The sequence below is a fragment of the Drosophila novamexicana genome, unplaced genomic scaffold (genome assembly GCF_003285875.2).
Source record: "Drosophila novamexicana strain 15010-1031.04,08,12 unplaced genomic scaffold, DnovRS2.1 tig00000770-arrow-pilon, whole genome shotgun sequence".
NCBI lineage: Eukaryota > Metazoa > Arthropoda > Insecta > Diptera > Drosophilidae > Drosophila > Drosophila novamexicana.
In genome coordinates this window covers 2,835,644-2,860,743 of record NW_020824821.1, presented here as the reverse complement: position 1 = coordinate 2,860,743, position 25,100 = coordinate 2,835,644, and the positions used below count along the sequence as shown (strand labels likewise).

The window sequence follows — 25,100 nt, the reverse complement described above, 5'->3', positions numbered from 1 at the left end:
CGTATTTCGATTCGATATATTATTGCTGGGAAGACTAGGCGCTGTTTTTCGATTTGCATATCACATGAAAATTCGAAAATGCTAAACAACGGCTTGCATATTTACAAATGCGAAAAGCTGTCTGGGAACACACACGAACTGTGTGTTTTTAGAGCTGTAAACCTTGATAACTATGTACTTCATATATAGGTTGAGTATTATGTACGTCAGATAAGTGGCGTTTGTGCTGTAATACTTACTGATATAAAATAAAATTTACCAACGGAATACGATAAAGAGAGGCATCTATCAAATATGTCAAACCGTTATGCTAAATCATTTGAATTATTCTCTTGTTTTTTACTACGCATTTCAAAACCATTTGCTGGAATATCAAAAAGTTTGGCAATTCTAATGGACTCAAAGACTTATACAATTGAAAGCTGTCATATAAGTCTAAAAAGTTTCCAATACGATTTCAAATCGTTCAGCAACATGTCCATCCTTCATTTGAAAATCTGTAAATCAAAAAATTACTTCACAGTTAAAGATTTTTGTAATAAATAAATAATTTTGTTGCTACACATATTTAAATATGTATTTATTCAATCGTCTTGACTTTGAAACATATGTACACTTAACAATAGTATATAATATATATATATTGATAATTATAATAATAAACGATCTGAACTTTAAACAGAAATAAAGTTTCAACTCTTTCTAATTATAAAGATAATATTATTATTTTCTTAAGTTTTCCATTTTCCTCTTTTTTTTAATTAAGTAATGCACACTTAATCTATGTACAGTTTGGAACTATGTGAATTATCTTTAGGGCTTGTTTTAGTTAGTTTAGTTATAGCTTTAGTTTTAGTTAAAGTTTTAAGTTAGAACTCAGCGACGTATTTTGTACAGTATCCTTTAAGGATTCTCTCTCTCTCTTTTTCTTATTTTTTTTTCAAAATGACCCGCTGTTAAAATAATATTAAAATAATTTACACATACGAGTTGCTCAGTCTTTAGGCGTGTCTGCTGCGGGCTTATATTTTGCATCTAAACTTAGACCAGATACAGTAAACCCAAAATCTCTAATACGACGATATGCCTATGACGGGTGAGTACTAGAGAGAATAAAGAAAGAAGAAACATTATGATGTGTTTGGGTTTGTTTGGGTAAAGTTGTATTACCTCCTCATCCATTACGCTGGTGTGATCGTAGATACGTGCAGTTAGATTCTTGCGCAAACTGAAATGATCCTCAGTTGTGGTTTTGCGATATATGGGATTCTCAAAGTTCATGGAATTGATGCGTCGTTTGCTGCAGTAGCGATAGCCAAGGAGCAGGACCTATAGCACGAAAAATAACAGAGAAAAACATTGGTGTTATGATTATAAATATAGTTTCTAGATGTACGGAAAATCAGATATATTCAGCACTGCAGATGGTTATCCATTAAATTGCAAGAATTATGGTATACTTTATTTAAAAACTTACCACCGATAGAAGCACCGCACAACCACTGAGACTGGCTATAACCACGAGCGCTATAAATCCCGAGTCCGGCTGCGGACTGGGCGATGTGGTTTGATCGATGTGTGTTTGGTTCTTCACGGGACGCCGTTCGGCAACTGTGAATTGAAGTGCAAGCCGGATGAGATTAAATATATTTTATATCACATAAAAACAGAAGACAAAATAAAAGAAACACATAGAAATGCGACACACACAAAAAAGAGCAAAACGAAATACAACAATAAAAGGAGCCAAACAAAATGAGCAGAAGAAGAAGAAAAAACAAAAACAAGAAAATGGAAATACAAAATTGTGTAATATACGAGGCAAAGCCCATGCTGTTGTTACCACCCAACCACCCAGAATTTCCCCGGCCAATGCAAAAGAATTTTCAATCAAATCGTTCAAAGTGCTCATTTAGGCGCAAATAAACACTTAAATGCGCTCGCGCCTTTGATGGGTAAACTTTTATACCCAGCCCGGGCGGAAGATCTAAAAGAGAAAGAAAAGCTGAGCGGGGGGCTTGCAAACTGGCAGCTGGAATGACACAGCGGGCAACTTAAATGGCGTAGGAGGATGCGTAATGACATCGTTAACGCGCACGCCGTTTAATGTATTAGGCTTCTGGTACTCACTCACGGATACGCCACACTCCGATTCCAAGTTGAATCCTTAAATCAAGTCAAACAGCAAAAGCTATCAACAATATGTAACTTGAATTCCACTTTAAAGAGGCTAACCGAGCGAGTAACCAGTCAACATCGCACAAATATTAACCTCATACTTGGCGGTTGGCTTGGTTTTAGTGGGTGGTTTGTTTGGTTGGCTTGGCTCGGCTCGGGCGATTGCCTTGTCTCTGATATCAGTTGCAATGTACGCCCATTTGTGCTGCATTCTTGCGGTTTGCCTGTTTGTGTTGCAAGTGTCTCTCGATGGCGCTTATGAAACTGTCATGACTGGCCGGGGGGAGTGAGCTGTGGTTGCCTTTTTGATGATGATTAATGTGAGCCATGACAAAGCAAATGTTATGCCAGAGCGGCAAATGAAGTGCTTGGCTGAAAAATGCCAACTAGCCAATGCAACCTGAGCAACCAGCACCATCAGCAACCCCCCAGAGGAAATGCGGCGCAGAGCTGTCGACTATGTCAGTGCATTGGCTAAAATTGCTTGTGATTAATATCGTTTGCTTTCGGTCTTAGCCTTCACTTTTAACACTAACTAATGGTAGACACATAAATACTTATGATCAAAACGTAATGTTGAGAGAGGTGACAGGGTTTAAAGAGCATCTTCTGGGTAATGAGTAAACTGATTGGAAATGGATTTAATATTCATATTCATATTCATATTCATATTCATATTCATATTCATATTCATATTCATATTCATATTCATATTCATATTCATATTCATATTCATATTTATATTCATATTTATATTCATATTCATATTCATATTCATATTCATATTTATATTCATATTCATATCATATTCATATTCATATTCATATTCATATTCATATTCATATTCATATTCATATTTATATTCATATTTATATTCATATTTATATTCATATTCATATTCATATTTATATTCATATTCATATTCATATTCATATTCATATTCATATTTATATTCATATTCATATTTATATTTATATTCATATTCATATTTATATTCATATTCATATTCATATTCATATTCATATTCATATTCATATTCATATTCATATTCATATTCATATTCATATTTATATTCATATTCATATTCATATTTATATTCATATTCATATTTATATTTATATTCATATGCATATTCATATTCATATTCATATTCATATTCTTGTTCACATACAAATGAACTTTACAATGTCGTTGATAAATTTGACATGGATTCTAATCCAAATGGAATTTATGACAGATAGTATAACAATTATACACATGTACATATATAGACAGACGTAACACACAGAGGCTGACACAACCCACGGAACCATAACATGTTGATAAATAGCGTAAGAAACACAGAGTTGTCAGGCATACCAAGGGCTGCCTGTGTTTGTGGCAAGCTGTTGCCTAATGGCATTGCCTGATTGTTTTCGGTTAGTACATGGATACGCTTATCACTAAGGTTGGGTAGTCGCTGAAGCGTTTTCGTTTTGGTCTTAAATCTGTGAACTCGCGGCGGCTTGGTAATAACTTGAAAGCTGGCTGCACATGCATTTTGTTTAGAAGAGGATTAATATAGGGAAAAAAGGCGTTAGTATAGAGATCATGCAGAATAAAGTAAATGAGAGAAGAATATTTCGAAACTCGAAGATACTCACGATCTTCGACACACATAAGACCATCGGACATGAGCTTAAGGCCCGTTGGGCAGGCGCAGGATATGCGCGGACTGCGCTCATTGATGCGCGGCGCCGGCAGGCAGAGATGTGAGCAGTGCCCATTAACCGCTTGGCAGTGATTAATGCCATCGGGCTGGCGATAAGGATGATACACATGGATGACCATGGGATGTTGGAGCTGTGAATGAATAGAAGAGCGTCAAAATAGAAGGAAGGAATATCCAGGATAATATAAAACTTACCATATGCACAGCCGTAATGGGTTCTACACCCTCCCCAGTAAATTTGTTGGCCTTGAAGACCGTCTGCTTGTCCCAGTCGGTCCAGTAGATGTAATCCTCAAAGGTGCTTATGGAGAACGGATGCCGCAGATACTCCGTCGAGTAAAGGATCTGTCTGCGCTGTGAGCCATCGTAGTTGGCCGAGGAGATGACATTCAGCTTGCCATCCACCCAGTAGATGCGCTTCCTCACCAAATCCAGGGTTATTCCATTGGGCCACTTCACATCGTAGTTGATGATAGTCGTGCGATGGGAACCATCCATGCCGGCGCGTTCAATGCGCGGCGAGGCGCCCCAGTCGGACCAGTACATCCAGCCCTCGATGGGATCGAGCGCTATGGAGCGGGGTATATCGAGCGCATCCTCGATCAAAACCTTGCCCATGTTGCCATCGAAGTTGGTCAGCTCGATGGTGCACTTGTGCGTGTCCGTGTAGTAGACGTGGTTGTAGATCCAGTCGACAGCCAGGCCATCCGAGGTAACCGATGACTGCTTCAGGACGACGGTCTTCTCGTTGCCCTCATCGATCGGTGCTTTGTAGATGCTCTGCGTGGTCACATCGCTCCAAAAGATCATGCCGGTGCGGAACACAAAATCCAAAGCTGTCGCCGACTTGGTATTGTTCACAATAGAAGTCATCTCCATATGATCCAGGGCAATTTTGCGTATGTCATGGCGACGTGCGAGAAGAAGCGAGGCGTGCCCTTCGGTCGCCTTGCAGCGCGTGTGATTGCGCGGATCGCGCATGTAGCCTGCCTTGCACTCACATTTGAAGCCGCCAATTTCGTTGACACAGATCTGGGAGCAGACGCCCGGCTGTTCGCACTCGTTCACATCCACACAGCTGTGCCCATCTTCTGAGAGCTTATAGCCCTCGTGGCAGTCGCAGCTGTAGCCCACCAGATGATCCACACAGCGGTGCATGCAGCCGCCATTCTTGGCGGCGCATTCGTTTTGTCCACACTTGCCCGCCGGCTCATCCTCACCATCGGGGCAATCCTTGCGCTTGTCACACACCTTCAAGAGGGGAATGCACTGACTACCTCCACAGTCAAAGTGGCTGCTGGCATTGCAGCTCTTGGGCGGAGCAGCGAGTTTGCAGTCGCGCTCATCGCTGCCATCCGCACAATCCGCCTGCCCATTGCAAGTGAGATGGCCGGCAATACAGCTGCGGTCGCTGCACTGGAACTGATCCGGCCGGCAGGTGACATTCTTGCAGCTGGAGGCGTGCTCATCGTCGCCATCGGGGCAATCGCGGTCTCCATCGCAGACCCAGCTGTGGTGCAGGCAGGTAATGCGATCCTTGCACTGATACTCATGCGGCAAGCAGGGCGTAACCAGCTTTGTGGAATTTGCACAGGCCTGGGTGAGAGGCCAGAGAGTGCAAGAAAGAGAGAGAGGGAAAGTGTGAGAAAGACGGCATAAAAAGTTTGTCGAGGTTGCTTGTCAGAAGTTTTTTGACTGAAACTTTTCGTTGCATACTTTTAGTTGCTTACACACGAAATTATATGCAGGGGCCCGCAGCCCTTGCCCATGGTTCTGAGCCCCGGCCAAAATGCAATTTTATGCGTACTATGCGTTGACAACAAAAGCTGCCAAAGCTGGCAGCGCTGAGTTATACTCAACTTGGCTGTAATTTATATGCCAGGCGCTTTCCTTTTTGCCTAACTAACACACAGACGGAATAAGTAAGTGTTAGATGCGAGCCAAGAGTGGCCGACTGCTGGATACCCTATACCAAGCTGTGCATCAGATGTTCGTATTAATTAATACACATACAAATAACAAAACTTCATTCTCGAGATTCTGTGGCTCAAAATTCTTAAATGGACTCAGCTGATTCAACTGATTAATAATATTTGGTAATGTACATATATTTATTCCATGCGCTCATTTAAGTTGTGCACAGGTTCCACGTGCACAGGGTAGCAAAAGTTGGCTTAATAAGGGGGACGGGTCTGGAAGCTGCAAACACACACACACACACACACACACACACACACACACACACACCCACACACACACACAAAATTTGAATTTATGAGGCAGGCATTCAGCTGAGAACCCACGCTCACATAGCTCGCGTTGCCTACTTACCCGCTCGTCGGATGCATCCGGACAATCCGGATCGCCATCGCAGACCCAGCGCTTGGCTATGCAGGCGCCATTGGGGCAGGTGTGCTCGGCGACGGCATCGCAGGGGACGACGGGGCAGTCGCGCTCATCGCTGCCATCACCACAGTCGTTGTCGTGATCGCAGACCCAACGTTTCTGGATGCAACGCCCATTGCCGCAGGTGTACTCATCGGAGCGGCATGTTTGGTCTGTGGAACGGAATGCAGGACAAAGGATTAACAGACGCCATAATAAAAAACATTGCACGACAATGGAAAAGCACAAAAATAAAAGAACCGAAAAGAAAAGCGGTATAAATCAAAAAGGAAATGAAGTGTAAGGCGGGGCACTTGATGAATGATGTGACCAGTGAGTTAGCAAAAAGATATAATGGGAATTATGTGGCGACTATATGGACTGAGTGCTTGAGTAATGAAATTTAACGACTTCAACATTCAAAAACTTAATGGGATACCATGAAATTAAATAGTACCAAGAAGAATAGTACTCCAAGAAGAAATAAAGAAAAAGGAAAAAAAATGGATTAGAGCGAAAGAAACCTAAACACTTGAACTAAACTTCAACTCAAAGATAAGAAAAACCAAAAACCAAACTAAATATCATGTCAAAACAAAAAACTCAAGCCGGCGCTACAGAAATCGTTTTTAAAACTTGCTAGGTCGAGAGTCTTAAGAAAACACATTTCGAAAGCTGTGCAATGTGTTCACAAATAATATTTACATTGCCCTCTACTCAGGTGGAAAACAAAAAGTTGTGAAGAGCTTCATGTGTTTGATGTGGATTTTCAACAAAAAAGATAAAATTTAGTGTGAATACTTTGAGCGGACTTATTAACTTAAGATTATACAAAAATGCGGATATTAAAAGCCAGCTAAGGAAGAAAACTTAAAAAGGGTTTTAAATGTTTGAACAAACCGAAAAAAAGCTTATACTGAACTTAAATGTTTTGGAATAATTTTGAAATGATAATATATTTTTAAAAATCTTAAGGACATTTTTACATAAATAAGGGAGTAAATATTTTTGGATTTAAATGTTTATTGTTATTTACTTAATTTATTTTATTTATTTATTTGATTAAATTTTATTTATGTTATATATAATTTTTTATTCTTTTATTTAGGTGATCGCAGCTATTATTTTTAATATTTTATTTCATAAAGTTGGAAAATATTTTAGGGATATGAATTTATTATAAATGGCCCCAGATCAATTTGGCAATTAAAATGATATAAATGTATTGTGTTTCATCGTAAATTAATTAATCAAAAAATTATATATAAGGTGGACCAAAACTTAGCACCCTGTCTCTCTTATTTTTCGCCCCCAGTTTTTCACATTTATTGAATATTTTACAATTAAATAGACACTGGATATTTTGTTTGCTTGTTAGGCCCAATTTCAACGTTAATGAAATAATACCCAATGGAAAATATTTATAATGTAGATGTAGCATTTAGTATTTGAATAAATGATTTAATTGCTTTTCGCTTTTAATAGTATATATATAATTTTAATTATATATGTATATATATATATTATTTTTACATTAATTAAAATTCATTATACCCTGAACCCATTAAAAATGGGTATAAGGGTATATTGTATTTGTGCAACATCCAAATGTATGTAACAGGCAGAAGGAAGCTTCTCCGACCCCATAAAGTATATATATTCTTAATCAGCATCAATAGCCGAGTCGATATAGCCATGTCCGTCTGTCTGTCCGTCCGTCCGTCCGTATGTATGAACGCAAGGATCTCAGAAATAAGAGCTAGAGACTTGAAATTTTAAGTGCTTCTAGGGCCTGCGCAGATCGAGTTTGTTTCCGATAATCTATAACTTACTCCGTTTCCAAGCAATCGATAAAAATCGATATCGATATCCTGTTTTTTGGGCAATTTTGGTTAATAGTAAGAGTTAGAGTCACCAAACTTGATATATAGCTTCTAAAATATATAAAATATGTATATATATATATATATATACATATATATATATATTTGATGTTGGAAGAAGAGGGTTCAGGGTAAATCCTAGTCGGGAGCTCCCGACTAGAACCTCTTACTTGTTTTAATATGCTTACATGCGAATAACTATTGAATTTATTGCTATTACAAAGGAAATGCTCTAAGTAAATACATTTTTTAAATAAAATTCAAATTTGGTCAAAAATTTAAACGCAACTTTCACTACAACTCAATAGTCTAGGAAAATCAATATAATATATCCCGATGAATATGCTTACTGCAGTTGTGCTCATCGGAGCCATCGCTGCAATCCTTGCTCTGATCGCACATCCAGGCAAGAGGAACGCACTCGCCCTCGCCGCTCTTGCAGCTGTACTCATCCGGCGAACAGGTGCGCGCCTCTGTGAATTTTTGATGGAGAGACATAAAAACGGAACGAGAAGCAGAGTTGTTTGAGCCGTGAGTGAGCGTTTGTAACTAGAGGTTAACAAATTTCCAGGGTCGAGAGATTTTTTAATTCATTTAAGTTCAGCGGCTGTCAAATAAGCTGAAAGAGCAGCTGTCCGCCCTCTTATTGCCCCCTCTTTTGTGGTCAAAATGCCGGTACACAATGCACAGACAAGGACAAGGGTTGTTGTTGCTATTATTGTTATTGGTGTTAGTGTGTGTTTGTGTGTGAGGGTGTGTAAATGCGTGTATGAATGCGTGTGTTATGGGTTAAGCACTTTATGCGCTGTTGCCAGGCGTTGCCGACACGGTCAACGCGGCGTATGTGTGTTATTTGTGTGTGTGAGTGCGCATTGTGAGAGTCTGTGTGTGTGGAGGTCATGTGTTTATGGATACACTCGAATGCAACGATGCTCAACGACTTGATTAAGCTGTGTGCGAAGGGGCAGAGGTTTGGTAACATAGTTTTGAAATTATGCGCTACACTTTATTAAATGTTAAGCGAGAGCAGGTTATGCACAGCGGGTGGCAGGGTGGCAGATTGTGGCAGGGTATACATTGTTCTAGTTTCTTACTGCATTGCGCCTCATCGGACTTATCGCGACAGTCGTTGCTGCCATCGCAGAGCCAGTTGCGGGGAATACACTGGTCAACGGTCGTGCATTTGAACTCGTTGTTGGGACATTCATTCCCTATATAATTGTGGGTGCATATAGTATATAATATGTGTATATAATAATAAATAGTATTTAGCTAGTTGAACTTACTGCAGAGCAGCTTGTCCTCATCGGATCCATCGGAGCAGTCGTTCTCCTGATCGCAGCGCCATTTGTTTGGAATGCAATTGCCATTGGTGCAGCGGAAATGGTCCGATGAGCAGGTGGCCTCTGTAAAGAGTATTGGGAAACCAAACATATTAAACCAGCTGTAACTGCAGAGTATTATTTATGTGTGGATGTGTGGCTGTGCAAAGACTGCCTGTGAACTTTGAAGTTGACCCGTATCAACAACAAAAACTGCCAGCATGAAATTGTTTTTATGCTCAGTTGTACTCAAAAGTGTGTGTCTGAGTGTTTGTTTGTGCGTGTGTGTGTGTGTGTGAGGGTGTGATTCTGTTTATTTACACGCACTTGAGCACGTGCTGTGCAAAGAAAAATACCATAGCACAACAAAATATGTGGTTTATATAAAAATAAACATAAATAAATCGTTGCATAGCGGCAGGCGCTGAATTTTCAATGGGTTTTCAATGCTCACTCGTCCCATGAGGGGGGGGGGGGGGGGGTCAACATATGTTGCTTTTTAACAACTTGTTTTTCTATGTTTGATTTGTGCATGTTGGGCCCAACTCAAAGGGACGCAGACTACAAATTTACATTTATGACACTTGTTTAGTTTTCATGGTCAGCTTAAATTAATAAAAATATATTTATACACATATTTTGAATAGAAAAATAGCTACTTTATTTCCATTTACCTCACATTAAGCTCAAAAACCAATTAGAAAAATAAATCAGAAGCCTGAATCAAAATAGCTTGCGACAAATTTGCGAAATTTTTGTTTTTGTTTAGTTAGATTTTATAAAATCCTGAAAATATTTTTTCCTAAGCATTGAATATAAAATTTATGTGTCGACAATTTTGTTTGGATATCATCTTTAAAATTTCTGCTCAAAGAACATTTCTGTCATACAAATATGTCCTGTCACCCCTTTACAAACTTACGCCTCCAGAGCATATTAATTTTAATCAGTTTAGAATGCGGCATCTAGCATAACTGAGGGGACTGCCATATTATGCAGCACAGTCACAAGCTGCCATATCAATAACATTTTATATGATTACTTTTCTAAACTTTTTATGGGCACAACTCGCCGGTCCAATGCTTCAGGGCCTCAGTGCACGCAGTCAAATGAAATGTAGCATGAAAAAAAACAGAAAAGCGCAAAAACTTCTGTTCCACAAGAATGTCTTCCCGAAGAAAAAATAAATGAAATGAATAAAATAAAATATAAAACAGCAGAAACCAATGTGCGCCAATATTTGTTAAAAAATAAAAAGCAAATATAAATACAAGCTCACAACCGTTGAACAATAAAAAATGGTCACATGTGCAAACCAGCAAACACTTTGAAATGCTCTCTTTTATTTAAACCCGCCATAAGGTATTCTGTTTCTGTTATTAAATATGTAACGCCTTAAAGGTTGGTTTTGGTATGAAGGGAAGAGAAGAAGAGGACTCAGACTTAGGCAAAGGACAAAGGAATCCACATCTATATCTATATCTATATATATCTATTAATTTTTATTGTAATGTTTATCTAACATACCCTACAAGTAATTAATTTCTGTCTGTTTGGGCATTTGAACTTCAGCACTTTTAACCACTTTTTCCGTCCTGGTTTTCCTTTTTATACCCTGAACCCATTGAAAATGGGTATAAGGGTATACTGTATTTGTGCAAAATCTAAATGTATGTAACAGGCAGAACAAAGCGTCTCCGACCCCATAAAGTATATTTATTCTTGATCAGCATCAATAGCCGAATCGATCTAGCCATGTCCGTCTGCCTGTTCGTCCGTCCGTCCGTATGTATGAACGCAAGGATCTCAGTATCTATAATAGCTGGAGATTTTAGATGTAGGTGCTCCTAGTGCCCGCGCAGATCGAGTTTGTTTCCGATTATCGGTAACTTACTCCGTTTCCAAGCAATCGATAAAAATCGATATCCTGTTTTTTGGGCCATTTTGGTTAATAATAAGAGCTAGAGTCACCACACTTGACATATAGCTTCTAAAATAGAATATATACATATATGCATTTGATGTTGGAAGAAGAGGGTTCAGGGTATTCCCTAGTCGGGAGCTCCCGACTAGAACCTCTTACTTGTTTTATATATATATTTATGTTGTTTTTGTTTTACTGTATACTATATATCGAATGTTTGCCAATGCCCGCAGCTCCATTCAAAGCGATTTCTTTTTATGTAGCTTGTAAGAACATATCAGTATTTGACATTTTGTTGTTGTTGTTGTTTTTTTTTTTTGCTAATATCTGGCATAGCATGCAAACTAACATAAACAAATATATATACATTAATATATATTTATATGTATATATATAAAGGATGTGCCCCGTGGACAAATTGATGTGCATTTCTCATTTGATTTTTTTTTCATGCTGAGCTTACATTAAATTTAATGCCACATTGGGCAACAATTAAAAATCAAAATAAATTTTTGGGTTCTGGCTTAAAAGGCAGAAAACAAGAAAGAGGATGCGGACAGGCAAAAATTGAAATGTTGCCATTTATTGTATTAATGCATGTTTGAATTGATAAAAGTGTGCAGCAAATTGCCAGACACAGTTCAGCATAATTTGTGCAGTTTTTTTTTTTAACTATTTGTTTTTTAGTTATCTTCTTTTTTTAACTAAGTTTAAACGGCTTTTCAGTTGATTAAAAAACTTTGGCGTTTGGCAGCAGCGGCAACAGCAGCGTCCTTGCAATTTGTATGCAAATGTCAAGCGGCATGTGCAAAATATTCTGTTGCATGCAACGCGGCAGGCAAACAAGCGCCGCAGCCAACTCTATGCAAGTGGACTTTAAGTGTGTGGCAGCGTGCTGTTCTGGTTGCATATGAGTGTACCTTGATTGGGATTTTTGGCATGTTGAATGCCAGCTTAAAGGTGTTGCAACGCTGTGTAAGACAGGCTGTGAATTGCATGCAGCTTGTTGAAAGCTGAATGTGGAATGCCTTAAGTATCACATACTAAGTAGTTGTAAAGTGCCAGAAATTACCACATAATATTGGCAATTATAAAAAATTAAACTCCGAAGAGATACTTTGGGGCGCTTTCAGAATACTAATTAAAACCAGCCTGCAAACTCTTATTTGAAGCGTCTGCTTCAAGAATGTTATACAAAATCGTTTAAAAAGATATCGATATGCTTAATTTAAGATTTAGTAAGAAATAGTAGATTTAGAATTTTAATAAATAAATAAAATAAATATTTTTTAAGAATTTGCAAACTGAGCACCTGAAGAAGTGTACACTGTTTTTTCCCCTTATGATTTTTGAGGAGAATCGAAATATGTTGGAGAAAAATGGGATACATTCTTTTGTTTTCATTCAACATCATATGAAAATATAGGGCCCAAAACCGAAATTCGCATAAAACTAAGAAATAGATCATCAATAGCCATTAACTAGATATATATAATAATATATATATACTTTATTTTATATTTAATGCAAAATAACAAGAAAATTAATTTATGTTTTATCCTTTTTATACCTAGCATATTTGACTAAAAATTGTTTACATAGGAAATAGTTTAGGCACAAGGAATAAAAATATATTTTAGTTATAAAATTGACAAGCGCGCTTTAGGAATTTGTTTATAATTAATAGGTATTTCGGAAAATGCTGTTAATTCCAATTAAATATTTATCCTATTTGTTTTCATACCATGTTCAGTAACCATTGCGCCCAGACTGTGGCTTTGTGTGTGCAGCAAACTGGACATAAATATTAAACACCAAATGTGTCCCATGTTGAATGGAATTGTTTAAAGCGTTTAAAACTGTAAACAAACAATAAGTTACTTTTATTTATGTGCGTATTTTCCTTAATATTTAACACTTAATCACTTTGCTCGGGGTCCTCGAAATGCGTGTAAAGTCAATTTTCAAGCTGTCAACACCATTTTGCGACATTGTGTGGCATATTTGAGGATTCACTCAAGTTGCACAAATTGATTGCATAATTTCCGTTGTGCCACACAAAAATGTGTCGGACGGCGTATAATTTTCAAGTTCATGACGGTCAACAGACAACAAAAAACAACTGTCAAAAGTTGGCCTAATAAATAAATAGTAAGTCCATAGGGGCGCCAGTGTTGGTATGTGACTAGATAAAATATGACTGTCAGGCTCAACATGCGGCAATACTGCGGGAAATTGAGGAAAAGCATTTAATGCTGGCACAACAACTAAATGATAAATGATAAGTGAAAGCGGGCAAACAGACAGAAAGCCTGAATTCTAAATAGCTTCGGCCCACAAAATGACACACAGATGGACATCGCCGATTAGCCTGACAACGGCAAACGACTTTACAGGAAACCTGCCCGCAAAAAAGGACCTCTCAAAAAATTCACAATAAAAAAGAGGAGAAAAAAATAAAAGGCACAAGACACAAATTTCCGTGGCAAGCTTTTTGTGTTGAATTGGACTGGCGCCTGGCATTTTGTCAAAAACACTTTGCATAACTTCAAAGGACTTGCCAGGACTTGGCCAGTTACACAGCATTTCGAGGACATATTAAAATAATTTCGAGCAGGCAATTTATTTATGAGCGCCTGTCAAAACTCTGACACTTGGCACAAAATTTTCATTTTCAGTTTCACTGCAATTTGCCGCTTAATTTTTGCACAGTTTTCTGTTGTTTATTTCTAGTTTGCTCGCCTACAAAATTTTCTTGATAATTTTATTTTGGCTTTTGTTCACTCGACGGGTTTTGCCTTTAATTTTTTCTTCAGCGCGCACCGTCAGTTTGCTTGAAAAGTTCGCCGCCAACTGAGTGGACAGCTGCCTGCTGCCAATCCTTAAGAACATGTGCCAAGAGCTGCTTTGCAGCATCTCTCAAATCTCAGTTGAAGCTTTGACTCGCAAACTGCGACGAGTCGAGCGCAAAACGAGCGCAAAATTCGTCTGAGTTTTATCTCGATTCAACTGAGCTTTGTTGTGAGTGCACAAGTTAGCTGGCAGTGTTAGGCGGGGATGGGAGCAGTGTGTTTGAGTATCTATGATAATATCTTCAGCGCATTTATGCTGAGCTGAGTCCTGATTTGGTAATGATACGTAAGCGATTGAGCTATACGAGCTTAAGGACTTATGCTCATTATAAATACGAAAGTTTCAGCACAGCTGACATAAAATATTTACGATTTTAAGATGGATTTACAGTTAAAAATGTCTATTAGGTAAAAGCTTCAGTTAAATATTTGAAATAAAATACAATATTCAAATTAATAAACAATAATGATATCAATAAAATTATAAAAGCAAATTTTTAAATATAAATATAAAATATATAACCTATTTTAAAATTAAACAAATATTTAAGAATTATACGAAATAAATGTGTAAAAATAAAATTATAAAGTTAAATTTGTATTCACATTAAGAAAGAAATACAGTTAAGAAGTTGAAAATATAATAAAAATATAAAATAATATTTAAGACAAACAAGTTGAAAGCTTCGACTTGTTTAAGGCACTTTAAGGTGCATCTTAGTTGTTTGCCTCCAGCGAAAGTATTTCAATTTCAATTCCCTGCCATTTGTAATGTAGCTTTATGCGCTGTCTTGTGCCCATTTCTTACATTTCTTTATACCCTGCAGTCCTTTTTTTGTTGGTTTTCCTTTCATATTTGCCTTCTGCGCTCATTATGTGGATGCAGCTACGGTTGCAACTCTTTTTTAAGGCAAAGTTGAGCTGCTGGTTTCTTTGTTGGTTGCCTTTGAGGCTCATTATCAATTTCACTGCTTCAGATTTTGCCCTTCGGCAAAGATTGCATAAAAATTAAGTTATGCACAGTTGTAGCAGCAACAACAAGTGCAACTGCATTGTGCGCATTTTCACCCCGCGCTTCTCTCTTCGGCCCCTCGCTTTGCTACTCGCTTTTATTTTCTGTATTTATTATATTATTTATTTTTGGTGGCTGGCACAAATATTGTGAGATAAAATAAAGCAGACGACCTCACATAGTTTCCTTTTATGTCGAACGGCGACGCAAAATGTGTCTCGTGCGACAAATTTGCAGCGTTGATAAAAAATTTTCAGCTGATGCAACAACGTTGCATGCCGCAGTCAGCAAAATTGCGTTGCAATTACAGTTAAGCGCCAATGTTTAGCGACCTAATGAGCGCACTGCCCTGGCACAGTTTTGGTCAGCAGTCCATACCAAATGGCCGACCCACCCCCTCCCCACAGCCCACCAGCACCCCAGCCCCACGAACTGGCACGGCGCAACATAAACTCGTTTCACATTTTGATTGAAATTCGCCAAATGAGCTGCACTCGCTTTGATGGACGTCAGTGTAGCGTACACCACCTAAAAGTATGCAGCGGAAATTTTGTGCCGAACTTACCGCGAAATTTGCACTCCTCGACCTGCTCGTCGCTGTGATCCTTGCAGTCGGCATCCCCGTCGCACACAAATCGTATGGGTATACAGTCGCCGTTTTGGCATTGAAATTGCTTCTCATCGCATTTTGCATAAAGGGATTGAGCTGCCAGGGCGAAAGAAAGTGAGAGGGGGACACAGATAAGTAGTGTAAACAACTGATTAAAGCTAATTACGTTTTTGTTTTTGTTGTGTCTCATTAAAAAACAACGCAAAAATATGAGAAACGATACCGAATCGGGAAAAAAGAATGTGAAACATTATATTCGAATAGCCGAAGAATATATATCCTTGTGAGCATGTTGAACCCTAATGATTCATATATGATATATTAAGAATTAAAAAGGTGATGCTTATATGATAGGCGCTTAGTAATGGATCGGCTCAAGATATCATTATGATTGCCGATGTCGTGTTAGCTTTCTAGGCTGCAAACTTAAAACCAATTTTCTGTGGTTCTGCCTTCGGTTCATGGTTTAAACCAATGCCCCGGCTTCAGGTTCGGTTTCTGAATCTGTGTTTTTTTTTTTTTTTACAAATCTGAGCCCATTCTAAAACCTTGGTTCGATCGATTTTTTAAATAAATTTAAATTCATTTGGATCTATATGGATAATTATTTGAGACGTGTTTTACATTTTTCGCAGAATTAAAGCATCATCGGTAAAAAGTGCAATTCAAAGCTATAAATAAAAACTTAAAGAATACTTAAAGAATACGATCTGGAAAATACCACCCGCAACAATGGTAAATTGTCGGAAAACGTTTGTCTGAAAGTTGTTTATTTACCGTCCGTCCGATCAGTTTCAAAATCGTTTTCAAAGCTTTTTGAGAACATTTTTTTTATAGTGCCACGGGCAAGGCCGGGCTATACCCGCTAGTCAATATATAAAGTTAAATGATAAAAATTAAATATAAATTTAATTTAATTTTTTCAACTAATTTGTGAGTTTAATTTTAATAGTTTTACCATATAATGTTTTTAAAAAAGTAATATTTGGTTTTGGTTAAGGTTTGGCTCTGATTTTGTCAATCAAGTTTATTTAGGTTTCGGTTCCCAGTATATAAATTTATTAAATGGGGATTTGATTCCAAGCCCAAAAAAACACGAATCTAAGTTTCATCAAGATAGAATACAGACTGAAAACTAGTTTGCATAAAAAGCAGAGAATCGAAAATTTAAAGCGAATCGGCTCTTAATGCTATACAGATACATACTGATATAGATATATTTATATAATATTTATATAAATATATATATATATATATATATTATTTTTTTGTTTGTCTCCTAAATATCTTCTTCAATGCATAATACCATTTGCAAGAGCATAAAAAAGAGTATAAAAAAAGTGTAAAACGAAACCGAATTGCAAAAAAACAGACCAGACAATGTGTCTGTTTGGGAGGTGGCGCAAGAGCCCAAATTGATTAGGGCTTAAAACTTCAAAACAATCAAGAGCAGACGCAGGTTCTGCCGCACTCACATACGAGCTGCTTGAAAACATTTGCGTACACACACACACACTTTGCGTGTGTGTTGTATCTCACAGTTATGGGCTTTTTAATCAACAAGAATGGCAGCAACAACAGCAACAAAATGTCGCAAAACTTTGCAGCTTGACAATTTTCCATCTTTGCCTACAAGTTGCGGGCAGCCGCTGCTTGAGGTGCCACACACACGCACACACACACACACACACATATATATATATATATATATATATATTATAATATATCTATATATATATATTGATACACTCACACATATATAGATATTATAATAAAAATAAAATAGCGGCCGGAATATGTCAACAGCTCTTGATGTATAATAGAAAATGTGACAAGCGCAAAAAAGTTATGGATTGCCAATGTCCTGTGTAAACACAGACACACACATTCACACACACTCACACCCGCACACACACGCATATACCCTACGGCGGCTGCCCATTCACGTTGATAAGGGTTTTTTTTGGTGACCCGCGCCTGTCGTTGACAGCTGTTTTTTCTCCATCTCCTCCTCTGCCCAGAAACAATAATAATTGTTCGTTTAATCAAAACTTATGCATAAATATTTTTAACAAGCGCATTTTGTTCTTGTTATTGTCATTGCAATTTCAATTACAAAAACAAGCGGATTTCACCAAATGCCATCAATCAATAAGGTCAAATCAATTGCAGCGTCGAGAATTGTTTTCAATTATGAATGACGCAAAATAAACAAAGCAAATGATATCCTTATCATATATGTATATATGTTGCATATATATACAATATATTTATAATATAGAGAAGGCGAAAATTTATCCACACTCTGGCTATTGTTGGTATTATAATTATGTCAAATATTGTTATACTCTACCGAAAAGACATATGCAGATGAGATTTAAATGTAATTATTTAAATATTTAAAGGATGAACAATTGGTAAATTAAATGATATTTTAATATCGTGTTTCAGATAGCATTTAACATTTTTTATCTTTATATGCGCTGGGCCTTCACTAACCTAAAAAGAGAGAGCTAGAAGTTTGCCTTGCAGAGATTGAGATAGAACAAGTAAGAGGTTCTAGTCGGGAGCTCCCGACTAGGGAATACCCTTAGCCCTCTTATTCCAACACGAAATAAATTTAAAAAAAAAGTTCCCCTGACAGGGTTCGAGCTCGCAACTTCCCGCATTACTTGCTGTCGACTCCACTCATCAGCCACGCCAGCCAAAAAAAAAAAAAATACTTCACCCCCTGTAGGGATCGAACTCGCGCCACACCGCACCACTTGTTATGCCTCTACTCAGCAGCCATCCCAATATTTAAGTAGTTTAAAGAAAAAAAAACAAGCTTAAATAGTATTAGAGAAAAAAGTCGCAATTACCATGCTGTTAGAACGCGAAGCAGACGCGCATGAATGTGTGTGTGTACATGTATACAGAAATCCTTAAAGCTGCTGCCCCATTCAATTGCGCAGTTGCATATAACTTTGGTTTTTCTTAACCGATCTTTATGAAATTTTCTAAAGTATATCTTATTGTACCATAGAATATTTGTGTATTCTGAAAAAGTCAATTGCTTGTAAATTGGGGCTTAAATTGGTTTGCAATAAAAGTTGGGTTATTAACTTGATTTATAGCTCTGGGGTGGTAGCGGGGAGGTGGCGATAGGTATGAAATGAAAGATACTTGAAATATTTATAATATTCTAGAAGTAACATATCATGTTTGGTGACTCTAGCTCTTATTATTTACCCAATTCGCCCAAAAAACAGGATGTCGATATCAATTTTTATCGATTGCTTGGAAACGGAGTAAGTTATCGATTATCGGAACCAGCTCAATCTGCGCAGGCACTAGGAGCACCTACATCTAAAATTTCAAGTCTCTAGCTCTTATAGGTTCTGAGATCCTTGCGTTCATACATACGGACGGACGGACGGACAGACAGACGGACATGGCTAGATCGCCTCGAGTATATATACTTTATGGGTTCGGAGATGCTTCCTTCTGCCTGTTACATACATTTGCAGTTTGCACAAATACAATATACCCTTACACCCATTTTCAATGGGTTCAAGGAAAGAGAGAAAGAGAAACTTGCGGAAAAGAGAGCAGGGGAGGGAAAGGTATACAGAGAGGGAGAAAAAGACACGAGATATGGAAGGAGAAAGAAAGAGAGACAGAGAGAGAGAAAAGAGAGAAGATAGAGATAAATAGATATATAGAGAGAGAAATATGCGAGGGAGAGATAGAGAGAGAGAAAGAGATACACAGATGGAAGGGAAGAGATAACTGAGAAGGCACTGTCTCTTTACGTACGAAAGATAACCTTAAAGGAGAGATACAGAAAAAAAGAAAAGAGATAGAAAATAAGAAAGAGAGAGAGAAGTATAGAAAGGGAGAAACTGAGAAAGTGAGTGCGACAGAGATAGAGAGAAGGGAGAGAGATATGGTGGTTTAAGGAAAGCAATTAAATATATTAATAATATTAATTATAATAATAATAATAATAATAATAATAATAATAATAATAATAATAATAATAATAATAATAATAATAATAATAATAATAATAATGAAAAAAAAATTTTAGCTTAAAATATTAATAAAACTAATAAAAATATGTTTAAATAATTTAATATTAACTCATAATAATAATGGATATAAGTCAAAGAGCTGAAATAAGGAAATTTGGCAGATTAATTTATTAGCACCTGCTTTGTACTAAAACATTAAAGCGTTTGTCCTAGAACAGGCCTAATTCTTAATTATTCCACAATTCAGAACAACTTTGTGTGTGCATTTCTCTCACATGCAACAAAAATAAATAAATAAATAAATACAACAATTCGATCGAGCCCACGATTTGTTTGTTCATAATTAACCTTGGCAAAGCTATAACATTCTGAATCTCTATATCAATTCGAGTATGCAACTATTGTAATTAATAAACTTAATTATATCAAAATTTAAAAACTGTGAGGCTCACTGAAATTGATAGTTGCTAATTTTGTGCTATCTTGATTTTAGTTTTTGTTATTTTAAATTAAATTATTCAAATTGGGTTAGGGTTCAGTTTTTCCTGAATAATCTAGAATCTAAACCATTTCAAAAGCTCAGCAACGTGAACAAAAATCGGGTTAAATATAACTAGAATGTTTAATAAAAAAAAAGACTATTTAACATATTTTAGGCAAATCGAATTTTATCGAAAGCTTCAGCCAAAAACTGGTTGTCAGCCAAAAACTGGTCAACTTAATGAAAATCATGATTAATTCAGCTTTACGGATGCGACCCAAAACGTTTTTAGATACTATATTATAATAATTATTTAAATATAAATATACATATATGTTGATAAGCTTTATCGTGACAGATTTTGCAGTTTTTAGACAACAGAAAAAAAAAGTCCAAGAAAAAATTATTGCTATGGGTCGTACGACCAAGCCAGACAACACCAGAGATAAGCGCAGAGTGCGTGGTCTTTACGGAATCACTTGAAACTATATATACATACATACAAATCGTTAGTGCGTTGCATAAATCTACAGATCGTGGCCATGGGATATGCCAATGAAATCGATAACAGAAGCAGACAGCAAACGGCTCGATAGGCGCGCGAAAATTTTGGTAGTTCGCGGCGAGGTGCTAATTAATATTAATTTATTAATAATAATGTGCCGCTTATCGCCGCTGCGGGCTACACTCAAGTTCAATGTCAATGAAATTAAGTCAATGTTTTTGATTTCAATAGGGGGTGTTAGCTTGATTAGGTGGATGGGGGGAGGGGGGGAGTGCTTCAAGTGAAGTGGGCGCCTGACACGCCCATTATGCGCAGTCAACAATCAAGGGAGACTAATTGTGATAGTTGTTGATTTTCTAGTTGTTGCACAGCAAAACAAAACAATTAAAGGCGACGGCGCATGTTCCTGCTTTATATAAGTCCAACAGAAACAACAACAACAATAACAAGAGGGCACATCGAACACGCCCACCATATATCATATATTGTTGTTGTTTTTTTTGTTGTTGGCATACAACTACTAAAATATACTAGAAGTAAGAAAAAATCTGTTGGCACTGCGCATAAATTAAAACCAAAATCAAATGCCATGAAAAACAAGTGAGGCAACAAATTAAAACAAAAATAAAAAAAATGAGAATATAAGGTTATTTTCGGTACGCCGAAGACTTAATACCCTTGCAGACTTTTTCCACTGATCGTTCTACGGCAGCTATATGATTTTGTCGTCCGATCTGGCCGGCTCCAACACATGTACTGCCTGCAACAGATAGATGGACCTATGCAAAGTATCAAGATGAGAGTCTAAGTCGCATAGAATCAGGCAGACGGACGAACGGAGAAAAGGACATGGTGCCGATCTAGAATATATATACCTAATGGCTTTAAAGATGCCTCCTTCTATGCGTTACATAATTCATAACAAAGTTATAGTACCCTCCACAAGAGTATAAAATGTATAAATATATAAAGTATATACTTATATATATATACATATATACTATAATGTAAAATAACAACTGTATGCTATGGCGACCTTGCAGCGGCCCATGTTAATGCTATGTGACTTGGATCTAACAGAGAATTAACAGGCTGTTGGATATGAGAAAACAAATAGAATAACATATCAACAAAGAAATTGCCACACAAAATGGGATATGTAATAAATTAGCAGGCAATGCAAAATATTAAATAAAATTTGTAAGGAACTTGAATAGCTTACAGCCGAGTGCTATAAAAATATGTGCTAAAGGGGGCTCGTCTATGGGTATATTTAGCTATATACACACACATATCTGCAATATGTTATTGTTGGCAATTAAAATACACTGCAATTAATGGGTATGCACTTCAAACAGAATAAATGACCTATTTATATGTTCTTCGGCTACGTCAATAATGGACTCCTCCTTTTTTTGATTTCCACCTACGTAGGTTCTGGCGCCTCGGGCAGATAAACAACGCCAAAATGCGCCATTTGGATATATGTCAAGAATTTTATTTACGATTTGCAAACATTTTGACCAAAGTCCAAAATGCAAGTGACAAAGTACAAATTTAAATTTTTTATATATGTCATTTATATAAGATAAAAATATAACTACGTTTCAAAAATAATAAATAAAAGATAAAATTATTTTTGAAAAACAAGAATTTTCCAAAACCGAATTCCGGAAAAAATTTTGAATTTGATTCAAAATTTAAACAGTTTAAAGTTCTATGTTCTACCATGTTTTTTTTAACAATTTAAAGGTAGCATTAATATTGTATAAATACCCATAACAAAGTTCCGTAAATTAAAATTAAAAATAGCTACCTTAATATATTTCAAATCCATTTCAAAGAAAAACGAAACACACCAAAAATATTCCCACGACCTTCTACAATATCAAATCATTTTAAAAATCAATTGCTAAATCCCTGCGAAATATGCCAATAAATTAAAAAAAAAGCAAATACTTCAAATTTGCGATTAGATAATTTTAATACATCAAATCCCCTCACGAGCAACTGGGCTGATTTAAAGAAATTTACGATTCGGAATACCCCAAGGCAATAGCCAGGGCCATAAAGACGCGACGCAATGCGAAGTTCTTCCTTATCTAGCTCATTCTACAGATAGACAGTCTATATACGAACGGCAAATCTAATGCGAATTCCGGAAGTCACAAAAAAAGTTTGGTTAGACAAGAGTTCTCAATCAAATAAACTTATGGTATATTCTAGTATAATATAATAATAATAATAATATTGAAGCTCGTAAATGCAGAGTTTGATGAAAATATTTTGGAAAAAAGGAACTACCTTTCGCCTGATGATTCATATGTCACAAGTAATAGATTAGTTCGCATATAAACATACGGAGGGATAGACGGAAGGACGGACGGAGGGACAGACGGCCATGTCTATATGAGATCAGCTATTGCTGCCGATCTTGAAACGCTTATGGGATCGGATAGGTCTCCTTCCCTGCGTTGCACATTTTATGGCAAAATTATACTACCCTCTACAAGGGTATGAAACGTTAAGACTGTTGTCTTTTATGCTGATAAAAATACTTATAAAATTATAATAGCTAATTAATATAAATACAAATAATAACCATAATAACAAAAATGGGAATTTCAATAATTTAAGAGCATTTCCTGTTTTTAAATAGAATTTCTGATATTTTGTAATTTTTTATATATTTGGCAGCTGCAGAGCATCAGTTAGTTTGCTAAGCTTAGCCTAGTGTCACTTGCACTTCGAACTACAACTTGTGTGTGGACTTCAATGCGCTTTAAAATTAGCACGGTCTGGCTAAAAACAAACTGTGCACCTCCGTCTCCTCCCCCTCCCTATTCATTTGATTTTAGCCTGTTTCTCTCACCTATGCCCAGCGGTGTGCCGATTTTGCCAGATACGTTGAGGAACTTGAAGCCCATGCTTAGGATGCTTTTGCCATCGAGATGTTTAGTGAGTGTGGCGCCACCTGCCGTCGGCAGCAGGTGCTGTTCATTATGCGATAAGCTGGGCGCGCTGGTGGCGATGGGCGTGGCTGTGCAACATTTGCTTAGAGTTAGCATCAATGTGAATAGTACGAGATTCGCATTGATGCAGATGCAACTCAACAGCTGTTGGGCGCGACGCTGGCAGTTGTTGTTCTTGTTGTTGTTGCAGCCACTTGTTGTTGTTGTAGTTGATGCAGTTGTTGCTGTTGTTGCTGCTGCTGCTGCTGTTGTTGTGCTATCACTTAGAGTGCTCGTAGAGCGTAACTCTATGGCCATGGTATGAACTTTGCCTAGTTTATGCACTTGTGGTTTCTCGCTCAGTTTTGCAATTGCTCTATATTTCAGTCACTCAGTTTCTCAATACTCAATTTCTTAATTGGTTTGCTTTAGTTTGTGTAATTGTTTGCACTTTGATTGAATTTCTAGGGGTGCCCAAAAATATGCTAAAGAGCCTATGGGAACAGAAAGTCAGGCGTTTATAAACGCCAGCAGGAAGCGACGACGAATCTGCTGGCATTATCTAACCAGTCAGACGACGTCGGCGCTGATTGGCAATGGTCAATAGAAAAAAAAGGAAAATCGCGCAACATTGAAAATTGTTGCCAAAATAAATATGCAGACACACACACACACGCTCACACAAACGCGCGCGACTTAAGACGCGCAGCTATCGCGTCCAATGCCGAAATGCCGAAAAAGATCATTGAAACTGGTTAAGAAAAAAATCATACGATACGCACGCAAAGGCAAAACAAACGATTAAAACAAAACGTAAATTGAAACAACAGAAGAGAAGGTGAAAACAAAAATACCAAAATTTCTGTTGACGTAGCAAATTTATACAAATGAAGAGAAGAGGGCGGAGCAGGGGGCGTCTGGCTAAGGAACTAAGCGAATTTCTATAATTTATCGCATTTTAATTAATTAAAGTTTTTTTTTTATTTATTATATCTGGCACGCGTTTTAACCGGTGATAAGAACGCAAACAGTTAAGAAAAAAACGCGTCGTCTCGCTTATCAAAGTTTTGTAAGAAATCAACTTTCAAGGCGCGCGCGTTGTTGATTTTTTTTGGCACGTGCTGTAGTTGTTTTTATTCTCGTTGCTGTTGTTCTTGTAGTTGTTGTAGCTGTTGTTGTTGTTGCTATATTTACACTTAGTTATGCGAGCTCTATTTGCGTCTGTTGTCTATTGGCTTAAGTGGTCGCAAAAAACGCAGCCGCCTCATAC

The 25,100-nt window shown here is 37.1% G+C and overlaps 1 protein-coding gene across 7 annotated transcripts; it reads right to left on the bottom strand.

The window, feature by feature from the left end:
• Positions 1-577: 577 nt before the first annotated feature.
• On the bottom strand, positions 578-25,100 carry LOC115763795 (low-density lipoprotein receptor-like). 7 transcript variants are annotated; one of them, XM_030706526.1, is made up of 13 exons: positions 25,025-25,100; positions 23,752-24,324; positions 15,833-15,973; positions 9,444-9,563; positions 9,252-9,368; positions 8,508-8,630; positions 6,221-6,447; positions 4,085-5,485; positions 3,822-4,020; positions 3,538-3,705; positions 1,478-1,611; positions 1,171-1,329; positions 578-1,103 (listed from the first exon to the last, which is right to left on the bottom strand). In XM_030706526.1, the coding sequence occupies exons 2-13, from the start codon at positions 24,146-24,148 to the stop codon at positions 1,071-1,073; spliced, it is 3,219 nt and encodes a 1,072-aa protein (XP_030562386.1). In that variant the 5' UTR covers positions 24,149-24,324; positions 25,025-25,100; the 3' UTR covers positions 578-1,070. The 7 variants fall into 7 exon arrangements, with proteins under 7 accessions (XP_030562386.1, XP_030562387.1, XP_030562388.1 ...); XM_030706532.1 differs by lacking the exons at positions 15,833-15,973; positions 23,752-24,324; positions 25,025-25,100 and adding exons at positions 13,148-13,262; positions 14,150-14,203 and having other exon boundaries at positions 579-1,103; XM_030706527.1 differs by lacking the exons at positions 9,252-9,368; positions 25,025-25,100 and having other exon boundaries at positions 23,752-24,399.

Coding starts and splice junctions, on each gene's coding strand:
- LOC115763795 (XM_030706526.1), bottom strand. CDS start 24,148: ATGGCCATAGAGTTACGCTCTACGAGCACTCTAAGTGATAGCACAACA. Junction 15,974..23,751: donor CGGCACACCGCTGGGCATAG/GTGAGAGAAACA, acceptor TCGCCCTGGCAG/CTCAATCCCTTTATGCAAAA. Junction 4,021..4,084: donor CCATTACGGCTGTGCATATG/GTAAGTTTTATA, acceptor ATTCATTCACAG/CTCCAACATCCCATGGTCAT.